We start from the raw sequence: 23,313 nt of genomic DNA on the forward strand, positions 1-23,313 counted from the left end.
CCGTTACGCGTTACTGCATTCAGATTGCGTACGTTTTTTTTAAAGTCCGTATTAAAAGTGGAGCGAGATGCCTACTTGTTAATCGGGGAAATTTCAGTCTGGCCGCTACAGACAAAGAACGCTAGGCCTGGCCGGGGAGCTAAGCTAGCGCCACAGTTAGACAAATAGGGCACGCGTCCCGTTAAATTGTCATCATTTCTGGCACAGTCAGTCTGTGTCCTCACAAAACCCGCATTGGCGGTGATTCTTGTAAATCGCTACGGTGTGTAGAATCTACATTTTGCTATGTTTGTCCGTCTGATACCAACACGGCAGCGTAGGGTTTGTTATTTTTTTTATTATTTTTATTTTGGACCGGTGAACGGGTCGGCTTTCACAGCCTCCGTTGCTCGGTTCCATGCCTTTTTCTTCCATCTTGTGAAGTTGTGTGTATTCATTTCTCTATCAACAATTCCTTGTTTTACCCTGTGTCATAAAGTTAAGTAGGCTACGGTCAGTCCTTGTTGTGTGAGACATATTAAGGAATCTGCCCGGAGTTTTACGTCGGCTCAGAAGGTAAAAACGCGAGTTGCTCTGAACTTAATGGGAGATGGACGAGACACGACAAAATCTTTCTTGCACTGTTACACCTGATGTAAGGTTCTCTGACGTTCTGCTTCCAGAACATGCCAAGACGCAGGAAATTCACCGGCCGAGCATCGCTGGTCCCTCCGCCCGCCCGAACGGGCCCGTTTTAGGCGGGTGCCGCCGGTCGGGAACAGTGGGGACCAGTGGCTGCGGTTCGGTGCCAGCTGCACTGGGTCGGAGGTGGTTCTGGTCTGCACTTCATGTCGTGAATTCAAGCAACATGCTGTTTACAGTCATAACGCTTTTTCTTTACCTTTGTTTCTTCCAGGGGGTCAAAAACCCACCATCAACATCAAGGTTTGAAATAAACAACACTTTCTCTGCTGCTTTTAAGCTGAATAAATCTCTTGAGCCTATGGTTAACCTCTCTGACAAACAGGTTGTGCTTAACCCTTTGGTTCCTAATGCTTCTCCTCTGTCATCCATGTTAGAGGCTGAACATCTCTCCAGCATGGGTGTGCAATCTTCAGGCTGTGATCCACCGCTTCAGTCAGAGGTCCGTTTTACTAGTCAGTCCGCTTCATGCACAAACCAGCTTCTTTATCGGGGCGTGATGGAAACGTCAGCCACCGTGAAACACTTGTGGTCTCCGGACGGAGCTACCAGGCCATTTGGGGGGTTTGTGCCCGGACATCTTGACCTTTATGTGAATGACCTTGTCACTTTTCAGTTTGTGACCTCTGCTAATACGGTGGCCAATTCTTTTCTCCTTTCACAGGGGTGTGACTTAGTCTCGGGCCTCTGTGCTCTCTTTCCTGTGATTTCTCTTACAGGTGACCACGACGACGCAGAAAACCCTGCGGTTTCCAGCAGTCCTGTGGTCAGTGGCGATATTAAAGGTGGCTCGGTGGTTGCTGCGCACACCTCTCTCACGGGCTCGGGAAGGCAACCCGGCCCGGGAGGTGTAGGTGCGTGCAGTGATGCTCTGCTCGGGGCCCCTCCTGACAAAGGGGGGGTGCTGAGTGGCTCTGAGTTTTCCGTTGCGGACTTCAACCGGTTCGGGGGAACGCCTCCTCCGAGCGGGCGGGTCATTGCAGAAATCGACACTGACCTTCCACCAATTCAGCTGACAACATTGACCTCCGACCCGGAGTTAGGTGCTGCACCTTCTACGGGGCGGAGTTCTAGTCAGTCTGTAAATACTCTGGTTAAACCGGGTTTTTCTGATTCAGTGTGGGAACCTCCATCATTCTTGGGAATAAAGTATTCTTGGTTTCAGTTTTCAGGACAGACCATGTTCCTAAAGCTAGCATCATGTCTGTATCTGATTCTAAACATGGCTAGGTTTGCTTTGACACCCGTGACACAACCATCCTTGGATCACTCCTTTTCAGAACCTCCAAGTCCAACACCTCCAGGTCTTTGGACATCTGAACACCTACTCTTTCAGCACGATTCAGGTGACAATGTGCATCTTCTTGGTAATAGCGCTTTTAAGAGCTTAAGAACTGTTCTTTGTTATGCTTCTCCTGTCTCACAGACACGGCATACGTTTGAGAAACAAAAGGGGGGTGGGGAGCCTCCTCCCGCTTTGCGAGCATCATTTTCGCATTTCCAGTTCACTACCATTTCTGATCACAACAAAGTCGCCTCCGTTAAGCTGCAACCCAACTTTGAGCAGGTAAAATCAGGTTCTGATCTAACAGCTAAACCATCAGCTTCGCTCCAGTTCCAAACGGGACCCTCAGGTAAATTCAAACAAGTTTCCCTGTGGGTTCGTAACACAAGATACAAACAGTTTGATAACCAAATCGCTTATGAGCCTGCTCCCACAGATACGTCCAAACTCGTGTCTCTGTGGGTCCGCAATACCAGATTCAAAACTCTATTCTGACCGACTATTCTGACCGGATTCTTTTCCACTGACTGGTGGACCGTTACAAATTCTCTCGTTTGTGGGATGAATTTTTAACAAATGTGATATCCTTTGGGTTTTTTTTCAGGTTACCTGCCTCCAGCCAGGGTCCTGTTACTAACTCACATCTTTAGGGATTACTAACCTACTGATTTACATTTTTAGAACTGATTTACATCTCTATCTTTTTATTAGTGCTTTGTGTAGCATGTTTATATTTGATTACAAAGTTAATTTTATTTTGTTGCTATTTCCCTTAAAGGGCCACAAGCCAATTTGCCTTTCATTTTCATGATTATTATTTCTTTTATATACATGCCTTTAATTAGTGCAGCCTGCTGAGTTTCACATATCAGTTAGGATTTACTTTCTTTTATTTGTGTTTTCTCTGCATCACGTTTTTACATGACACGTAGAACAGGGTGCAGAACATTTCTTCTTTAGATAATTCACAAAAGGCACCCACATTTTCCCAGAGGCACCCATAGATAGGTTTTGATTGATTTCTTTGTTTTGCATCAAATGCTATCTGTCGTGTGGGCTGTCTCACTTTGTCTCCTTCTCCGAGCTCGTATGGACTACATCCCATCAGAGGGGCCGTCTTCACCATCCTTCAACTGGTTTTCTGTCGCATGGGGCTTCGGTCGTGATTCGAGATGGGTCGAGGTCGTCACTGGACTTCGCCTGGACTACGCCTGAGGAATACTTCATCTGCCCAGCTCCGTGTGGCACACGAGCTGCTTATCCTTTGCATACCTTTGCATTATTGCTGATGAAATTAACTGCTATTGAAATAGCTCTGCTTTCAAGATTTCCTAAGTGGATTACTTTACAATGATTGCAACAGTTTTGGCCTTAATCATCTGATCAGGATAGACTCCCTTCTACACGAGACCTGTGGAGACGCTTCATCGTTCCTGCCTTCATCTGGGATGTCTACCTTCACGGGTACATCACGTTATTGTGTTTGTAACGGCAGGTGGCCTGTGCTTGACCACCATGTCGTCACAAAAAGGGGGGGTATGTAACGTGAGGAAATATGGGTTTTCTATCACAAAGGTGGTGTTGGACTCAGCTGTGTCAAAGCTGGGTCGCTGAGAACTTTCACCCACAGATTAAGACCTGAACGCCAGCGAGTCTGGGAGGAAACCATAACATCAACCACCTGCAGTCTACCAGAAGATGTGTTTACATGAGTTGTACCCAGACCAAGTCAAAACATAAAGTTTAAACTTCTTTTTCTTGATTTTAATGTTAAAGTAACCATTATCATTTTGCTCATTATAAATGTGATTAATCAAATGAATGACTATTTAGCTTTGGGGTAATTATAATGGTTTAATGAATCCATTCTTAAATAATGTTGAGAATGTTTGTTACTGACCTTCACACACACTCAAGCACAAACATTCACACACATCCACACACACCTGCTCACAGTAAACTCCAGACACATTTGATGACGCACGTTTGCTTTGAGAAGAGAAAGGTTTTTGGTAAGTTTTCAGTCTTATGATTCAGTTCGTGTTGGACAACGAGAGAGAACAGACCTGAAAACCAAAGGGGGGGCAGAGCCTGTTGGCTCGTTCTTCCCCCCTTTCACGCTGTTTCTGCCACGCCAGGCAGAATAGCTGAATCGCAACTTCTAACGCAGACTCATTACCGAGTCTTTTGATTTCTGAGTGAATTAACTTAAGAAAGCGCGTCGACAAAACGCTTTACCATCAACGTGTACCGAGGACAACTCTGGACCGGGTCGCAGCGCATCTTTGTCTTTTCTGCCAGCCAAGGTGCCCTGGATGAAACATCCTAAGGTGACGCCCCGGATCCGAAAGAGGGTCCAAAAGAATTCGGTGAGACAGAACACGGTGTTTAGCGTTTTGATGCATCTTTTCCAACTAAGAGCCTAAGTTTATTCAAACCATCACTTTTCACTCAGACACCTGGTTCTTCCTGAAGCAAAATCAGATGCACTCACGCACCCATCCCAGCTCATATCACTCTCACCATCACAACATTCTCAATCTTCATAAATTCATCAGAAGGTCTATTTGAGCCAGAACAGCATATCAACTGTTAAAGAGATTGTCCCACAAAGTTACTAATGTTGATTGTATTTCCTGTTTGTTAATTTCAAAATCATTAGTTTAATTTGAAGAATTAAAACTTTTAAACGTCAAACTGGTTTCCTCATTGAACTGAAACACAGACACTCAGATATTATCGGCAGTTTATGGATGAAAACAACCTTTGAGTCTTCTGAACAATATAAAATTTGGTTATTGATTTATTAAAATTAATATTCCGAATTAATACGTAGCATGGTTTCTCTTTCATAAAAGAGCATAAATCCATAACGCTACAATTATAAATGTTACTGAAATATGACAATAAAGAACAAATGAATAATTGTCAAACTTTTATTCTGCCAAATGAGTGTGCAGTTGACAGTTTTAATATATGAATAACCAGTGTTGGGAACGTTACTTTAAAAAAGTAATTAGTTATCGTTACTGATTACTTTGTCAAAAAAGTAACTCAGTTACTAACTGAGTTACAAGATTATAAAAGTAACTAATTACCAAGAAAAATAACTACTTAGTTCTTTTTTTCATTAAAGCATGCAAGAATTACTACAATAGTGAAATATAAATGACTCATGACTGGAACATAATGTCCAAATGTTTTTTATTAACCTGAATAATTTAAATAAATTAGCACTTAACAAGAGGAACTACTAACAGGAACATTACACCAATCTAGACTATTAAAAGGTCACTGTGTGATATTTAACAAGACCCCAATCAGCTAAAATTTAAAATTGCAAATAGAAACACCTGTAAAGGTTCCCGAGCCTTTAAATGGTCTCTCAGTCTAGTTAAATTACAGAAATGAATGTAATTTTGCACAGTAGTCTAATTTTTCCAGCTTCACATAATTGTGTGTTTTTAGAAGCATTTCTGTTGTTGGTAATCTAGTAACGGTTAAATAAATAAATAAAATCCTTTAAAATGACACTAGAAGAGGCACAAGCCTGAAGGAGGACTTACCTTTACTAACTTGGGTCAGACCCAACCACAGAAGAGCTGAAGCTGGGTGGTAAACACACACAGGTAGTTCTAATAACACCTGAGCTCCATGACGTCTGAGACTGATGCATCAGTGTTACAGCGGGATGAAAGACATGATCAGAAACAGGTTACAGCTGGATGAACTAGGAAGGTAGGAGATCGTGACGTCTGAGCGGTGAACAGGTGAGCGGACCTTCGGGACGTCCCGCTGTCACGCTAAGAAGGGCACGGCTGCAGACCCGCAGATTCGCTGGGGTCTGCAGCCGTAGATATTCATCACGTCTTCCTCGTTCTTCACGGGCCGTGAAGTGCTTGGATGAAAACATCTACCTCTTTAGCTCCTGATCAGCTGATGACAGCTTCAACACACCGCGCTGCTTAACGCACACATTTTCTTATCAGTAACAGAAACGACGTTTTGTTAAAAGAAGACGGTAATTAATTAGTTTGCTTGTTACAGAAAGAAATATTTTTTTATTGACGTGGTTATTTTAAACAGCGTTATTCCCATCACTGCTCTGTTGGGTCTACAGCATGCAGCGACTGAGACAGTGAGGGTCTCCGCCCACCCGGCCAATCATCTTCGTGTTTGTAAGTATGTTACCGACACCTTTCTCTCCCTGGCTGCAGCTGAAGTGTGGCGGTCAGAAAGCCTCACACTGTTGCTCAATGTTCGACAAGCACATAGTAACGCACAAGCTTCCGTCCCCAGTAACGGTAACGGCATTGCAACAGTGGGAAAAGTAATTAATTAGATTATTCCGTTACCTAAAAAAGAACGCTGTTAGTAACGCCGTTATTTTAAACGGCGTTACTACCAACACTGTGAATAACACTGATATGATATGGAATAAAGGAGTATGTAATTAACAATTACAAGACAAAATAACAGTATAGATTAGGGCTGCAACAAACGATTATTTGGATAATCGATTAATCGGATGGGGTCTCGACACGATTAATCGATTAATCGGATTACATGCGGAAATTTTAAAAACTGCTAGGGAAACGTTATTTCTCTCCTTCCTTCACTTTATTAAACACATAACATTATTAGAAAACAGTTCAATAACAGAAAAACAACATGCTATCACCTAAATTGTCTTACAGCTTCAAATAAGTTGCATTGCAATGCAAAAATGTAGGCATATCAACATGCTCCTGACTCAGACTGGCTCGCTTCTTTGAGGCTATATTGCCAGCAGCAGAAAACAGACGCTCAGATGGAGTTGAGGTCCCTGGGATGGACAAGTAGGACCTTGCTAGCCTGGCCAACATGGGATATCTGTCTTGGTTCTCTTTCCACCACTTCAATGGACTTTCTTCTTTTGCAAGGTTCTTTTCTCCAAAGTAACTGTTGACCTCATTCCTCACTCGAACATTCTCATCATCACTAGTTTCCACTTGCCCTGGACTGTCTTCATCACCATCAGAGTCAAGGAGTGAGTCAAGAAGAGTTCCTGATGTTGATTTAGAAGCTGCATCACTGGTAGATGTGGTCCTGCTACTGCTTCGCTGCTGCATATCCACCTCCCTTCTCTCTTTAAATGCCATTGCTTGGATTTTGCCCTGGGCATCAAAGATTTCCTGTGGTGACAGAAACTTCAGTCTCCTGAACCTTGGGTCAAGGGCTGCTGCAAGAACCACTGTGTTTGGTGCAGTGTCTGAAAAAGATGTTTCAAACTTCCATCGCTCTTGCAGCTGCTCCACAGTCGTAAGCTTGAAAGCCTGCAGTGCAGCTGACTGAAAATCTGCACTCAGAGTGGACCTCAACAGCCCCTTCACCAGTGGAGGTATTGCAGATATAGTGGCGTATGTCTGCCCGCTCATAAAGACAGTGGCACATTCAAAAGGCTTAAGAGCCTCCGAAAGCTCCTCAAGCAAGCTCCACTGGTCTGGTTTCAGGTCCAGATACTTTTTGTCCTTGTGTGTGACCGAGCTGTCAGACAGTGTTGCTGTCACGGGCCACCTTTGTTCAAGCAGTCTGGTGATCATATAAAATGTGCTGTTCCACCGTGTGCTTACATCTTGGACTAGGTTGTGCTCAGGTGTGGCCATTTGTTTCTGTTTTTCTTTCAGCTTTGTGGTGGCAAGCTCACTTCTCTTAAAGTGTTCAACCAGACATCTTGCCGCCCTAACAGCTTTATCGATCGCTTGATTCTTCAAAGCAGAGTTTATCACAAGTTGTAAGGTATGGCCAGTACAACTGACAGAGGACCACCCATGTTTCTCCTCCAGGATGTTTGCTGCAGCCACAACATTGGCACCATTATCATGCACTAGAGCAATGATTTTGTTGAGAGGAATGTCAAATCGGGTTACTGCCTCCTCTAACCACTCTGCAATGTTGGATGCAGTGTGTCTGTCCTGCAGTGGTTTGGTGGTAAGGCAGATTGACTGCATTTCCCAGTCTTCTGTGATGAAGTGACATGTAATTCCAAGGTACGCTTCAGTGGCAATGCTGGTCCAGACATCAGCTGTAAGAGCAAGCTTGCTGCTTGTTGATTTAATTACAGTCATAATCTTTTGCAATGTGTCCACATATTTTCTCTCCATGAGTTTGGTGAAATGGGTCCTGGATGGGAGGGTATAACCAGGATTCAAGGTATGGACCATGGCGATAAAACCATCATCCTCCACCATTGAGAGAGGCCTCATGTCAGTCACCAGCATATTCAAGATGCTATTTGTGATGACAGCTGCATGTTGAGGTGTGCATGATTTGCTTGACAATAACAAGCTGCTCAGTGTTTGTTGTTTTGCCCTGGAGATCATAAAGAATAAAGTCAGCCTATTATGACACAACATGAACTTTTAGCATAGCAAGTGAGAAAGTGTTGACTCCACCCAGCCCCTTCCATGTGTACCATGCGGTTCGCCAGACAACACCTCTTTCTGCCTCATTTTTCAAAAAATGAAAAACCAGAAATGAAGCCTGCAGAATACTTTGGAAGGGGATGAGCAAGGGAGGATGAGGTGTATAGACAGAGACCCTAAGCTACACCTATCTGTGACCTAAAATGCTTGGTCCAAGTTAAACAGCTTAAGGGCAATTCTCATCTGTCTTGTTTGATCTCATCTGTAGACATTTATTATAATTGGGGATGTCAAACGACTAATTTTTAAATGTAATCAAACAGGCTGTGAATTAATCAAAATTAATCACTATTTCCAAAAATGACTGAAAAAATACCAAATAAACAAAAGTAAATGAATGCCATCCTCCTTGCGATGATGCCCTGGGCAACTGCCATAAAGTCACATCAAGAAATGCTGCTGATCTTTCCAATGATCCCAAATAGACTCACATTGTCATGAACTCCTCCTCCTGACCTCCTCCGTGGGCCTGGAGGGTGCTGCACTCCATCTCCCAGCATCCCCGTCACCGACGCAACACGGTGACGTCATCCCGCTGAAACTATTTAAGAACCTCTCACAGCTGAGCCGGCACTCAATCATCTAACGACAGACGCCAACCCATTCTAAGAACTAAAAACACTAAAACCATACAGGAAGAGAACTTCTCACTCTGCCACATAACAGTCACCATTCAACACCAGTCTCTACGCGCCTGGGTCTCATAGCCACACTCCAGCTCAGCCCATCGAACCTGACACATTAGGCCACATGAAAGCAACTGAACCCAAAAATACATTAACCAGTATATAACTGCACTCCCACACAACACGCCTGCAGCAACAGTTAGGACTCCTCCCTCCCTTTTAAAAGCGTTTTCGCTTCTGAGGATTGTGGTTGTAAAACCACATGCTAGTAGTCTGGCCCCGGTGTGATCAAATCAACCGGTTTCTGCGGGAATGTGACGGCGGAACCGGTTCGCAGCAGCGCGAGTCTACGGGAAGATTCCCCTCCACCCCGTTTTTTTAATAAGCGTCGCGCTTACGATTTTATAGACTTTTTTTTACGAGCTTAGGGCATGTCTAGCCTGTGTAATAATCCGGGGCTTGGGTGAATCACTTTTGAAAAGTTTTTAACTTACCCGGACATAGAGCTCTCTCCCTCCTCGCAGATGATTCCCACATGCTTCCGTTTCAGATGCTGCATCATTACCGTAGTACTGCCGTGCCATGCCAAGTCTGATTTACAAACGTTGCAGGTAACGCATGTCTTCGCCTGATTTAACAGAAAATGCTCCCAAACTTTAGAAGTTTTAACTTTTTTGGGTCTCGCTGCGTCTGCCATTTTCCTTTTCAAACACCTGCCGGCTCTCCCTGGCGCTGATCTGGCTTGCTCCGGTCCGGTCTGCAACGGCGGGCGGGCGGGGGGGAAGGGGGGGCGCGCTTGGGAAGAGTTGTGCGACGCAACGAATCGATGACGCCATTCGTTGCCAACGCTTTTAATAATCGATTTTCATCGATTTTATCGATTCGTTGTTGCAGCCCTAGTATAGATAAAAATATCCAGCAAGTAGTAGAACTTATAATACAGAAAGCCAACTATACAGATACAACTTGACATAAGGTTGCAGGTCAGATGATAATTATAGTTTTTTTTTTCAAAGTCTCTTACCTGTTCACTTCTAACTAGAAAACTGTTCAATTTTGCTTGGGAACTTTGTGCTCAGGTAAATGCTCATAACCTGTTTTCTCTGTAGATCACTGACCTTGACCATGCAGATCTCCTCAGCATCAACCACCTGGTCTCTCTCCTGTTCCTCACTCACTCTCTTAAAAAAATCTTTGTATATTCATCTAGACAACAAATTGAAAAACATTTTCAATTTCTAATGCCAAAACAAATGCTACTATGCCATTTAGTTTTCACTCACAATAATTGAAACAGCCATTAAAAAAATAAAATAAAATAAAAAAAGGGGGGGTGGTGATTATTTTAGGGGGGCTGAAGCCCATTTTTAAAGTCTTTGGTATGACCCAACCATGGATTTGAACCAACGATCTCCCAGTCTCAGGGCAGACACCCATACCACAAGGCCACTGAGCTAGTTTTTAGAAGATATGCAAACAAAATCCTCACATGAAACTGTTTCATTATAGCTCAGAGCAAGCAAATATTTTCTTTTTCTTCATCCCTTCCTTTTACATATGGTGGATAGATGTGTATGTGTCTAAACAAAGACTCCCAAAAGCAGGAATTATGCCATTTACAAAATGAACATCATAATGCATCTAATCCTAATGCCCCATAAAATTGTGAAAGTTCCATTAAACTTCATAATAAACAGAGTGGAGCTTGAAACATAAAGCGGAGGTGGATGACTGTGACCCTCCTTTTGGTTAGACTTCTACAAGCAGACAGCTGGATGGATCGAGTGAAGCGGAGAAAGGAGAGCGAAGGGGGAAGGAAAAGCAAGGAGAGGCGGAAAACTTGGTTGGTATTCAGAGAATTGCTCCAACTTTTCATCTGCCCTCGGGCCGAGTAGAGGCTCAAGGGAATAACAAGCATCTCCTTCAACCCCTTTCTCAGTTCCTGGGATACAGAGAAGTAAAACCCTTAAAAAACAGTGTGACGGTTATTTCTTTGTATGTGAGTGTCTGCTGCTCGGCAACGGCAGTCTACATGCATAATGATTTCCACTAACCTTCACACTTTTGAAGGATGGTGGAGAAGATTAACCATGCATCTAGTATGAGTCAAAAGCCATCTTTTAAAAGATTCTTATGGTTTCTGCATTTTTGAGATTACTGGTGCTACTTTATGCATAAAATCAATTCATTCTTTTGTGATAAGTGTGAACTAGCCTGTCTGGACTAGGTTTCCCCAGAGAAACCCAAGGACCATCCTAAAGACTTGGTTGGTTTTTAATGGAGTCACATTTTGGTCTCCTAACAGAATATCTGTAACGAAAGTAATTTATTTGTTGAAATAAATGACTGTAAATTCCTTTCAGTTACTTTATGCTTACATAGGATGTCTGTGTCCCTTACAGTATGCTGCATAGTTCTAGAACTCAAGTTCTTCATTTTTATTTGTGGTTTTAAGTGGCCGAAGTTAAGAATAACAGCTTACTGCCTATGTGTATACACATGTACCTTTGTTATTATTTTTCTTCAAATCAATCTCTTAACTCATTCACTGCTATTGACGACAAGAGTCGTCATTTTAAATCCAATCGTTCTCTGCCAATGACGACTAAAGTTGTTATTTGCATTTTTTTTACTGTGTGGGTGCTGGAACGAGCCCCCACACCGTGAGAACAAACATCCCAGCTCTAAAGCCAATCTTCATCTGCATATGTCACAGATCATGTGATCAGGAAGCAGAAAATCTACGTGTTAGGAGATCGTTTTGGGCCACCGCTGTAAAAAAAAAAAGAAAAGTGAGGCGCGAACCGGAAAAGCTTCTGCTGATCACAATTCGACAAAGGATTATGAAATGGATAAAGCTCGAAACAGGCGGATTTTTCCTGATGTAAGAGGTGAGTCTACTTTTTGTTTTGTTAGTTTTGGCGTTGACATCATCCTAGAGCTCAACATTCTGTCACTCTTAAAAAAACCTGTGAAAACACTGAAAAACGCTGGCAGTGATGGGCTTTCCTTATCAGGAAACGCTGGCAGTGAACGAGTTAAGTGTTGGTGTTGCTGTAACAAGTGAAGTTCCCCACTGTGGGATCAATAAAGTCTATTCTATTCAATTCTATATGGATTTCATTGCATCATGCTGCAGCTCAACCTAACTGAAATCACTGCTCACTGATCCTTGCACACACTTTGGATAGTGGATTGGGCACCTCTTGAATTTAATACATTGTTGCTGTAGGGATGGTACAATGAGCACAAAGGGAGAGTCTGAAATCAGGAATAAATCTCAAAAGGTACACCTATCGAAGAGAAAGTTTAATATATGTTCTTTTCATAATATGATTGGTCACTCTGAGTTGCATATGCATACTAAATATAGAAAACATATTCAACCCCTATCCCTGCATTAGCTGCTGAAACATAATAGACACAGTTTTACTTAACACCGTAAGCTATCGTGGACACACCCATCTTGGCTTGCTACTGCAGAAGGCTGTGCTGGTTTTCGTAGCTAGGGGAGAGCAGAGCGAGTCTCAGCTAGAAGCAGCTAACCGTTAGCATTAGCAACTCTGCAACAAGGTGGAACACCTTCAGGCTTGTGTTACTTGGCGGTAACACATCAATGCTGCATTCTTTATTCAAGAAAGAAGAGCTGTAGGAGCTAAAATCAGTGTTCTGTGTGTACGTGCAATCTGACATCCTGTTGTTCAGTCCAACTTATGTAACCTCCAGTAAGTCTTAACTTCTTTGACCATATTGGGAAGTGAAAAACAGCACACCATCATCTCCCGAAATCAAAGGAATGTGGGAGGAAGCGCCAGGAACACCAGTATAACTGATGCTGCGTGTTGAGGGAGAGAAGGGCTTTGCAGAAGGATTCCAGCCGAGGCATTTAGTACCAGGCTGCAGGCTGTCCCATGAGCTGTTGGTGATGTATGGATGAGTTGTGTAAATAAATGCCCCACGCTGTGTTTTGGACAAGCTGTCAGTCTCTTGTGTTTTGATAAGGCAAAAGAACCACAGAGCGAATAGAGGCAGCGGAAGTGTCGCATTGCTGTTAGGCAAACAGAGGCATACCGTGAATATTACTGAGTAGTTCTGGATGACTTATTATGGAACTTCTCCTGATGTGATGCAGTGTTGTTATTGCTCTATACTATCTTTAAAGACAAGGGGCCTCATGTATCACCCGTACTTACGAACAGATCTGTGCTTATATCGTGCATAGGAACTAATTTACACACTGTGTGGTATTCATCATTTTGTATGTCTGCGTGGATACTAAACATAAGAAAATTTCAGACCATGCGTAGGAACAGCATTTAGTGGTAGAACGAGGGAACCGCAACATCCCAAGATCTCAGTCGTCCTCAGATGTTCGTCATCCACAAATTATTTTATCTAATAAATAATTATTTCAGCGGAAAAACAGCCGAGTCACATAAATGGTGCTAAAACATCCGATGGGAATCAGACATTACAGAATAGATTTCATGTTTTTTGTAATCACAATTGTTACTCTTCCCATTTTAACGATGTTCTTAATCGTTTTAATTAATTAATATTATTTGTGATTAAATTTAATTATATTATATTGTTGTCCTTGTGAAGCGCATTGTAATTTAGCTTGAGATGCGCTAGATAAAAGATTGTTTGTTTATTATTATTATTATATTATTATTATTATTATTATTATTATTATTATTATTATTATTATTATTATTATTACTAAGGATTTGTCAGAGCGTGCTCTCTGGAGTTTCCGCCTTCAGATTGTGGTCTCCGCACCGAGGTCATCAAGTTGGAGGCACTCGCTGTGCTCTGTGCTTTCCCGTGACCTCCCTCCCACCTGTGGATTCAGTTGGCCGAGCGCCACACAGGCTGCTTCTGCTAAGGAAACCAGGGTCCCAGCCCCTCCCCCCTACCTACCGGGTCTCACGTTGTGAACTGTGACGTTCGTGCTTATATGTAGAGGTGTTTTTTTGCATAGTAGAGCTACACCCTGCCAGTGTAGCTCTGTTAAGCCTTTTTTTCCCTCCCCGAACTCTCCTCATGTAATCCCCTCTTCATCTACTGAAATGAGCGCCGTCATGGCTGCTCTCGCGGTCTGCCTGTATCTTTCCTGTCTATATGTGTGTGTAATCTTGGTCAGGCGGTACTGTGGAGTCAAGTTCCTATGCTCTGGATCGCTGGAGCGCTGGCAATAAAATTCTTTCTGATTCTGATTCTGATTATTACTAAGGATTTGTCAGAGCGTGCTCTCTGGAGTTTCCGTAAGCACACTGACAGGAGAGGATTTGGGACTCGTTGTGGAGCAACAGATAAACTTGATCTTCAAGACAAAACACATTTTTTGCATATTCCTGAAAACTATTTTTGTTTGTTTAGCGTAGATGTGGTAAAGAACAGCTTGAACAATTAGACAAACTTGAGCAATCACTGATACTTAAAAAATGAAAAATGTAATGGGTGGGAGGTTGTTGTTTCCTCTGAGGGTTGAAATCATGATTTTGCAAGTATTGCAATGTATGCCCTGTAAAGAGTGTTATACTATTAATTTGCCATAGTCATGGACAGTACCTGTACACTGCCTGCTGCAGAATAGGCTGCATAGGAGAACTGCTGCTTCTTCACATCCCTGGGTTTTCTCTGATCACACTGGAAGCCACTGGCCAGGAAGCACTGGTGACTAGCTTTGTCAGTGATGGTGTTGGGTTTGGAACCAGGAAGGCTGAGCAGAACTGTATGATTGGATATACGGACATCAGTCAGCCCAAGTCCTACCCACTGCCTATACAGATACCTGGCTCTGGATTCTTCACTTTCGTCTGACTGGCTGGAAAACGACCTGCAAACAACAAGCGGAAAAAACAGAAACAATATTTATAAAGAGACTTGACTTACAATGGTTAATTATTAGTATTTTTTTGTTGTAATCAGTAGAAATTTAGTCTAGTTGACAGCATTGCACATCACTGCAGTTAATTACAACTGCTTATTAATCACGTAACTCATGTGTAGCTAAACAAGTGGGGTTTTAATATTTATGTATTAACATATTACAATTGGAATTTTAAAATTGAATTAATATTGTCTAGGATCTGTCATCTTGTTCTGCTACTATAATTAAGTAGTCACACGCACGCTTGTCTTCCTGGGGCTGGAGGCTAGGAGGGAGATCCAGCTGTCCGATTGGGGTCTGGGGTGGTGGGTTGCTGTGCTCAGCGTCGGGCGGGGGATCCTGCTCATCAGCACCCCAGCAGAAAGGGTCAAACTCTGGTAACCGGTGATGGTTGTACCCCATGTGCAGAAGTACCGGGACCAGAGTGAATAGGGTGTGTATGGGGAGCATGAGTGGGTGTCCGGCGTGCATTTTTGTAAGTCTTTGGTTGTATGTGCATGTGTGAGCATGAGGGAGGGAGTGTGTGACTGTGTTTGTGTATGACTGTATATGTCAGGAGGGCCTTTGACTCCTCCCTTCTCCTGGGACTTCTTGTGATGATATAGACCTTCGTCTCCCCTCCCCCTGCCACACCTGGTGTGGGGTGTGGTGCCTTGGTCTGCCTGGGTCGTGGCTCCCGAGTCAGGGAGTTTAAGATTTTTGGCGTCTGACTGACCAATCCCGGTGGCTGCCTGGTGAGGTCTGGGTCCCTGGGCTCTGCTGGGTCCCCGGCGGGGGTGTTCACCCCTGGGTGCCGGGCTCGGCCGGCTAGGGGGTGGGAGGCTGCGGGCGGGCCTGTGGGCTTGCCGCCGATATCTCCCGGGACTCTGCCGGCTGCTGGTTGTGGCCCCCGGGGCGATCCTCTGCGCCTCTCGAGGGGGGCGGGGTCTTTTCTGGTCGCAGTCTCCCTGGGGTTCCTGTGCTCTGGGGCAGCTCCCGGATCTCTGGGACTTGGAGCACCCTCCGTCTCCTGCACATCTTTAGGGGGCATATCTGTGGCCCCTCACACACTCTATTGGACGCTCCTATAGATAAACCTTACATAAACAAGCGCGTGTACACACACAGGTGCTCACATGGTGCTCTCAAAAGTATGGGCTTGGGCACGTCCAACGCAGGTCTTAAGGCTATGGTGAGAAACTTAGTGCACTGTGATTTATTATCGTGTGATTGTTCAGTTAAACAATGTTGACACAGTGATTGCTTGATCTTGTTGTATTGTTGTGTCCCATTTTTTATTTCAGGTCTGTAAGCAGACTCTTGTTCATTATTATTTTTGTGGACCCCCCACCCACCCACACACACACACCTTTTGTCTCTTCCTTTCTCTTTCACCTCTGACTCTGTGTCTGGTCGGAATTAAAAGCATTCAAAAACAATAACAATAAAGTTTTAAGTATAAGGTGTGACACTAAAAGCAGAATCTTTGAGCTTCACCTGAGAGTAAATCTGTAAGGCTTGTTACCAGCATTCAGAAATCAATTCTGTTTGCTTCACAGCTGGACAGGACAAAAAAAACAACAAAAAAGTAGTCACTCACACACACACACACACACACACACACACACACACACACACACACACACACACACACACACACACACACACACACATACACACACACACACACACACACACACACACACACACACACACACACACACACACACACACACACACACACACACACACACACAGACGCACTGTATTCATGTAAAATCCCTATCTACACAGTGTTTTTATATTCATAATCACATTTACATGATTAAAAACACATAGTGTCGTACAACCAGTCTTGCAGACACAAATAACTGAAAACTGCATTCAAGACTTCAATGAGTCCCATTAATTCATTCCATATAACGTAGTCGTTGTTAAGCTCTTCTTATGAACTTCAGATATTCTTTAGGCCTTGGAGGGCAGCACAAGCCTGAATTGAGCAAAATGGGTTTTTGATCTTTTGTGGATGAAAATAACGATGCTTCACAATTTTCTGTTGATAGCTAGCATGAGGTTGTGTAACACACATTCATGTTCCATAGTTAAAAGGCATGACTGAAACACCTGTGGCAATCTGATGTTTCTAATCACAAAACCTATGTTAGAGTACATGCACGGAATGAAAATCAAGTGGCCCACACCACTTGTGTGATGCTTTCATCGATCATTTTGTATTAAAAAAAGCTGAAAGGTTTGGATGGAAAGTCTGTCTGGTTGCTTTGTTGGGAGGATTTTATGATGGTGTTCATTTTATTTTATTGATGGCATTTTAAAACGTAATTTAAGCATTTCTGAAGATAATATAAAATGGTGTTTGATATGATTTTATGACAACATTTAATAATGATGATTTATTGACATTAGACACTAATCTAATTGCTGATATTGCTCTTTTTTATTTCTTGTATGTGCACTGCTTAGGCCTAGTCCACACATAGCCGGGTTTTTTTTTAAAACAAATATCCGCCCCTCCAAAAACTTGCATCCACACCACCTCGTTTTAAAAACAAACTCTGTCCTCACGTACCCGGATAAATACGTCGTTAAGGACATGCCAGACCTGTAGGCGGCAGTACTTCCCCCGTTCTTAACCTCGTCCTTCGTCTGTGGTCTTCCGCAAGGAGCAGTAATTCCGCTTGCAAAAACAAACAAGCAAAAAGCGCTTGGACTATTGATGGACCGGGTAGTGACAGAGCTCAGCAGCTCTGAGGGCATCCATGCTGTCGGCTAGTGTAAACACAGGTCGCACACGTGATGTCAGCATTTTTTTTGTCGCGGAAAGTGACGTTGCGGACCTTAAAACTCCGGTTTTGTCTGTCCACACGCAGACACCCAAAACGTAGAAAACGCAGATCTTCACTTTGGCCGGAGTTTTTAAAAAGATCCGTTTTCGTGTGGATGACAGGCCAAAACGTAGAAAAATATCTACGTTTTGGCACCGGCTACGTGTGGACAAGGCCTCAGTGATCAGACGATGGCGGGATCAATCCCAGCTCCCTTCAGGGTACTCTGCTGTTGTGTCCTTGGGGAAGACACCTCATCCAACTTGCCTTAGTTGGTGATGGTCGGAGAGGCTGATGGCCTCGCCTCCATCAGACAGCCCTAGGGCAGCTCTGGCTAAGCAGTGTGTGAATGTGTGTGAAAAGTGCTTAAAAAACTAAAATACATTTGTTAAAATTATTATTATTATTATTATTATTATTATAATTATTATTGTTATTATTAAAGCTTACTGAGAGCGTGCTTCTTCGCATGCTGCCTCTAAGCTGTGGAACACTCTCCCTCTGCATGATAGACAAGCCCCTCCCCTCTAATTATTTTATCCTCACCTTCAATCATTGACTTTATTATGTTCACCAGTATGTCATGATTGCTGTTTTAGTGTATTTTCCTATACTTGTTTTATTAATCTCTTCAACTTATTTTTGTTGCTTGTTTTTATGCTGTTCAGCACTTTGGTCAGCTCTAATGCTGTTTTAAAATGTGCTTTTGGATTGCATTGCATTATTATTATTATTATTATTATTATTATTATTATTATTATTGTTATTATTATGTACTTTTATATAATGAGTCTAGACACCCTGCCTGTTTTGGCCAAAAACTCAACAGATGTTTTGAATCTTGAATAGGTTCATCCTGGATAAATAAACATCTGGGTCATGTTCTTGCATTTCTACCTTAGAGACAAAAAAAAAAGAAGCAACAATGTGAATACTCGGAAGTGTGCTAGATGTTTAAAACATGCTTTCTTTTTTTTCCTCCTCAAGCAATCTGAAAACCTTTGAGAATTTTCAATATCCGTTATTCTCGTTTTCCTAATTGCAGAAAAGAAATGCCAATAAAAATTGATCTGAGCCTTATTTGATTCTCGCCCTGTTTGTTTGGTTCTTGATGTTTACTCTCTTTATTGTTTTGAGTCTGAGAGGGCTTGACTCAAAGGTTCACTTATAAAGACGAGTAGAAATTGGATTGGCTGGCATTTCATCCTTCTGGTGAAAAACTCAGGGCTATACAATAAGTGGGTGTGAAAATAAAATACGTCTCAAAATCACTGCAAAGGTTGGGGAAACAGCTGGATATGCAAGAAACACAGAAAGAGTTTTTAAAATGTTTTAGATAGTCTTTAAACCACGTTTGGGTTTAAATAAATATTATATTCTCTGTTTTAACGTTTAGATTTTTTGTGTAGTGGTGCGGCAGAATTAAGGGCCAAAACAGAAATACATGAAAGTTAAATGAAAACTTTACACCAGAATTATAAAACACAAAAGGCTGACTCAGCATAAAAAAATCAAATTACAGTGCACAAACAAAAAGTTAGGAAGTCAAAGAAAGCTACAAGTATAATTTTTACTTGTGTGTGTGTGTGTGCGCGCGCGTGTGTGTGTGTGTGTGTGTGTGTGTGTGTGTGTGTGTGTGTGTGTGTGTGCGTGTGCGTGTGCATGTGCTTGCATGTCTGTTAATGTTTTTAACCCATTATGGGAATCTGGGGTCATTTCGTAAAGCACTTTGTTCGAAAAGCGCTTTATAAATAAATCTGATTGATTGATTATTGATTCACAACAGGGAGAACCCGAGAAGAAATGGTTATAAGCCTGGTTGGTTGGTGTCCCCCTGTCTACTTGGTGGTGATGAACAGGGGTGGAGCAAGGGCGCTGCATCTGCATATTTCTGAATTATCCATGTTCTCCAGCCATTAGGAGGATTTAGGAGTGAGAACAGCTTTTTGTATTTGTAACACAGACAAATACAGTAACAATCAAGTAGCAAAACCTGTGTTCATGAAAAATGACAGATGATTGTAAACTTCAGACACTGTGCTGGTTTCCTGTCCAGGGTCTGCCCTACTCTTGTGCATCACTGAAGTTTGACACAAGCTGAAAAACATGAAAGAATGAATGAATGAATGAATGAATGAATGAATCTCAACTAGCAACTTTTAAATGTAAAACATGCAATTTTGTGTTTACTGTCTCGGTGTGAGATATGATATATTTAATGTGAGACTCAGCAGACTTATCTAAGTACACGCCTGTGTTGTTTTGTTGTTGGTAGGCTACATCTCAAAACTCAGCAGACCCAGCAGCAGGAGGTAATGTGTGTTTTATGATGTAGGTGTGTGTGACACCTTTACCCATGAGCCAAGTGGCTGGAAGGATTCCCTGTGGTTTTGAACACACACACACACACACACACACACACACACACACACACACACACACACACACACACACACACACCACACACACACACACACACACACACACACACACACACACACACACACCTCAAAGGACACTAAAATGTGTGAGGTTGTGTGTCAGGTGTCTTTATGTGAATCTCTTAGCTCTTGTCTTTAATTACAAATATCCTGATGTCATGTGCTCAATGGAAACTTTTTTAACATCCAAGGGCAGCAGTAGCTCAGGAGGTAGAGCCGGGTCCAGCTCCTGGCAGAGAATGCTGCTGTTGTGTCTTTGGGCAAGACACTTAATCCACCTACCCTCTGGTGGTGGTCGGAGGGACCGGTGGCGCGTGTGCTCAGCAGCCTCGCCTCTGTCAGTGCGCCCCAGGGCAGCTGTGGCTACATCGTAGCTCATCATCACCAGGATGTGAATGTGTGTGTGAATGGATGAATGATACACTGCAGCATAAAGTGCTTTGTACTTCTCGGACTCTAGAAGGTGTGTGCCCTTATCACTCTCTTTTTAGCATTTGTGTGATAGTACAACAGTTAATTTAATAAAAGTAACAAACAAAGGCTACATATAAAGAATCAGCATTTCATAAAATTGTGCATTTGCATGCTTCCGTTCATATTAGTGTCTAAAACTAAGATTCCACGAGTTATGGAGTTCCAATTGTTTTGGACTAATCTAAAAATGAACATAATGTAAACCCAAATAAACCGATATTTTCCACCCGTCCTCCCCTCCCCGCAGCTCGGCTCATCTCTGTCTGATCGCGGCTTCTGTGTGCTGCGCGGGCTGCCGGCTTGTGGAGCTCTGGGATGGAAACCTTTCCACCCGGTTCTCCCCAGCGGCAGCTCTGCGCATCTCAGATCGCAGCGGCGCTTGTCTGCTGTGCGGCTGCCGGCTTGTGGAGCTTTCGGGAGACCTCTGTGTTCCACCCGGTTTTACCCAGTGGTCAGCCCGGCGTATCTCTGACTCAGAAGCTCTGGTGTTGTGCACAGTTAACTCCGGTTGTAGCTAGGTCGCTACCTCCGTTAGCTTAGCTCCCACCTCCGCATTAGCTTTGGGTTAGCTTCAGGTTAGCTTGTAGCTAGTTCGACCGGGTGTCGTCAGTTGATCCCAGCCTTACAGCCCCACCCTCAGCTCCACCTCTCTTCCCTTTTATGGAATTGTCTGGGCTTGACGGAACCTGTGACACGGTCAAAATGGCGGTGGTGGCCACCTCCCATTTTAGCACAAAAACTTATTATTGGAGACTATGGAAACCCATTGTCCAATATTTATATGTCGATGGTTATAGGTTATTTCCAGCAGCACTGCTCAGCGTGGCTACCCTTCTGTAGAGATCCATACAGATCTGTAGACTTGTGCTCACAGACTTGTAGTTGAACATGCTACACACAACTTTATTTTATTTCACATGCATGTCAGTTGTTCTTTTAAGCACATAATTATTTTTATGTCAACATGTGTTGGTGTGTAGCTTCTCACATTGTACTCCACACACACACCTCAAATCTTCAAGCTCATATTGTACTGTACACACACTCACATCCAATCTTCAAGCACACACACACACACACACACGCACCAGATCAAGCTCACCCGTTATGGAGCATATTGATCCTGACAAATGTTTCTAAAGTCAGACGTGTGAAAGGAGAACTGTGCACTTGTAACTGGAGCTGAGCATGCATAGAAACAGACCTGGAGACTTGTAGTTGAACATGTTACATACAACCTTATTTTATAAGTTAAACGTTTTTCTTACAAATGCATATTTATATTTACAAGACTGCATGTGTTGGTGTGCAACTTCTCAAATTCTACTGCACACACACACACAAACAATTTTCAAGCTCAACTCATGTTGTACAAACACACAGAATAGATCTATACGTTTGTGCATTTTCAAACAGATTGACCTTCACAGATTTGGTCTTGCTGACATTTTTTTTGCAGCTACCAGGATTGAGCATGGGTTTTGTGCATGTCACGTTTTGTTAGGAATATGGGTCCAAAGGCATTTCAGAAACTTAAAAAGAACAAGATAAACGGTGTTATTTCCATGCTGCGTGACCTTTTCTGTGCCTGCAGAGACCCTCTGGTTGTTATGAAGAGCTTTTACAGCTCTGAAACCTGCTAACTGCCTTTATCTGATGAGTGGGTTGAATTGTCTCTTCAGAAGACTCCCTAGCCCACTGAGAGTGCTGAAAAACTGTTTATTCAAACTTCAGTGAGCAGCAACTGTTTCATGACAATGTTTCATATCATAATTATGGCTGCTGAGCTTTAATTGATTATTAAAAGTATCACTAGAAAATGAGTTGAGGACTAGACAAGTCATGTCCTAAACTCCAACATTTTAATTTCTGTGCAATAAAAAAAAAGCCTTTGTGTTATTAAATATGGAAAATGGGAATGTACTTTCTAAACAAATCTTTCAGCTTCATTCTACATTCCTCTTCAAAAACAAACGTGCGAACAGTGGATCTTCATGGTCTTATTTCGCTTTGTGCCGCCAGTGTTTTTATTGCTTGCTTTGTGCTTCGTATAATGATAATGCGCAAGAACTACGAGCATGGGGGGAGGCAGATAAATCACATTCTGCACATGCATATTGTGGATATAATTGACTTTGTGAGTGTACAATGTGCTTTTCTCAGCCAAGCAGACTTGGGATATGAGCCGCTGTTGCCTCTGCTGGCAGCTGCTGAGGATAATATATTCCTGTAGGACACAATCATTTTAATAGCTCATCCATTTGTTCAGGAGACAATTGATTTTCTCTGTTTCAATGCACGTTAGTCACATTTGATTTCTCCAGTCCCATTTGCATTTGTCAATTTTTTAAAGTGGGGAGCCTGCGCTTGGGTTTCATGACAGGAAATCTTTATTCAGGTGCCAGGCCCGGTGTTTAGGTGGGGTCCAAAGGCAGGTAGAGGCTGCCAATAAACAAGATTTAAGACATCACTGGCACTTCCACGTGGTTCAACATGGAGGAGAAAATGGAAAAAACACACCATCTAAGGGTCCAGTGGCTGATGTCAAAACAGAAGACTGTTCAAAAACAATCAACTGTTTATCGGTTTTACATTTCTAATGAGCACAACTAATTATTTAAACT

At 42.8% G+C, this 23,313-nt stretch overlaps 1 protein-coding gene across 6 annotated transcripts in view; it reads right to left on the reverse strand.

Moving 5' to 3' along the window:
- Nucleotides 1–23,313, reverse strand: part of LOC107387348 (inactive N-acetylated-alpha-linked acidic dipeptidase-like protein 2) — a 661,429-nt gene that overhangs the window by 293,279 nt on the left and 344,837 nt on the right. For all 6 annotated transcript variants that reach the window (XM_054749605.2, XM_070545852.1, XM_054749607.2 and 3 more), the window contains one exon: nucleotides 14,631–14,898. In XM_054749605.2, coding sequence (XP_054605580.1) covers nucleotides 14,631–14,898 — 268 coding nt within the window. The remainder of the gene's footprint in view (nucleotides 1–14,630; nucleotides 14,899–23,313) is intronic.

The sequence above is a fragment of the Nothobranchius furzeri genome, chromosome 16, assembly GCF_043380555.1.
Source record: "Nothobranchius furzeri strain GRZ-AD chromosome 16, NfurGRZ-RIMD1, whole genome shotgun sequence".
In the NCBI taxonomy this organism is placed as follows: domain Eukaryota; kingdom Metazoa; phylum Chordata; class Actinopteri; order Cyprinodontiformes; family Nothobranchiidae; genus Nothobranchius; species Nothobranchius furzeri.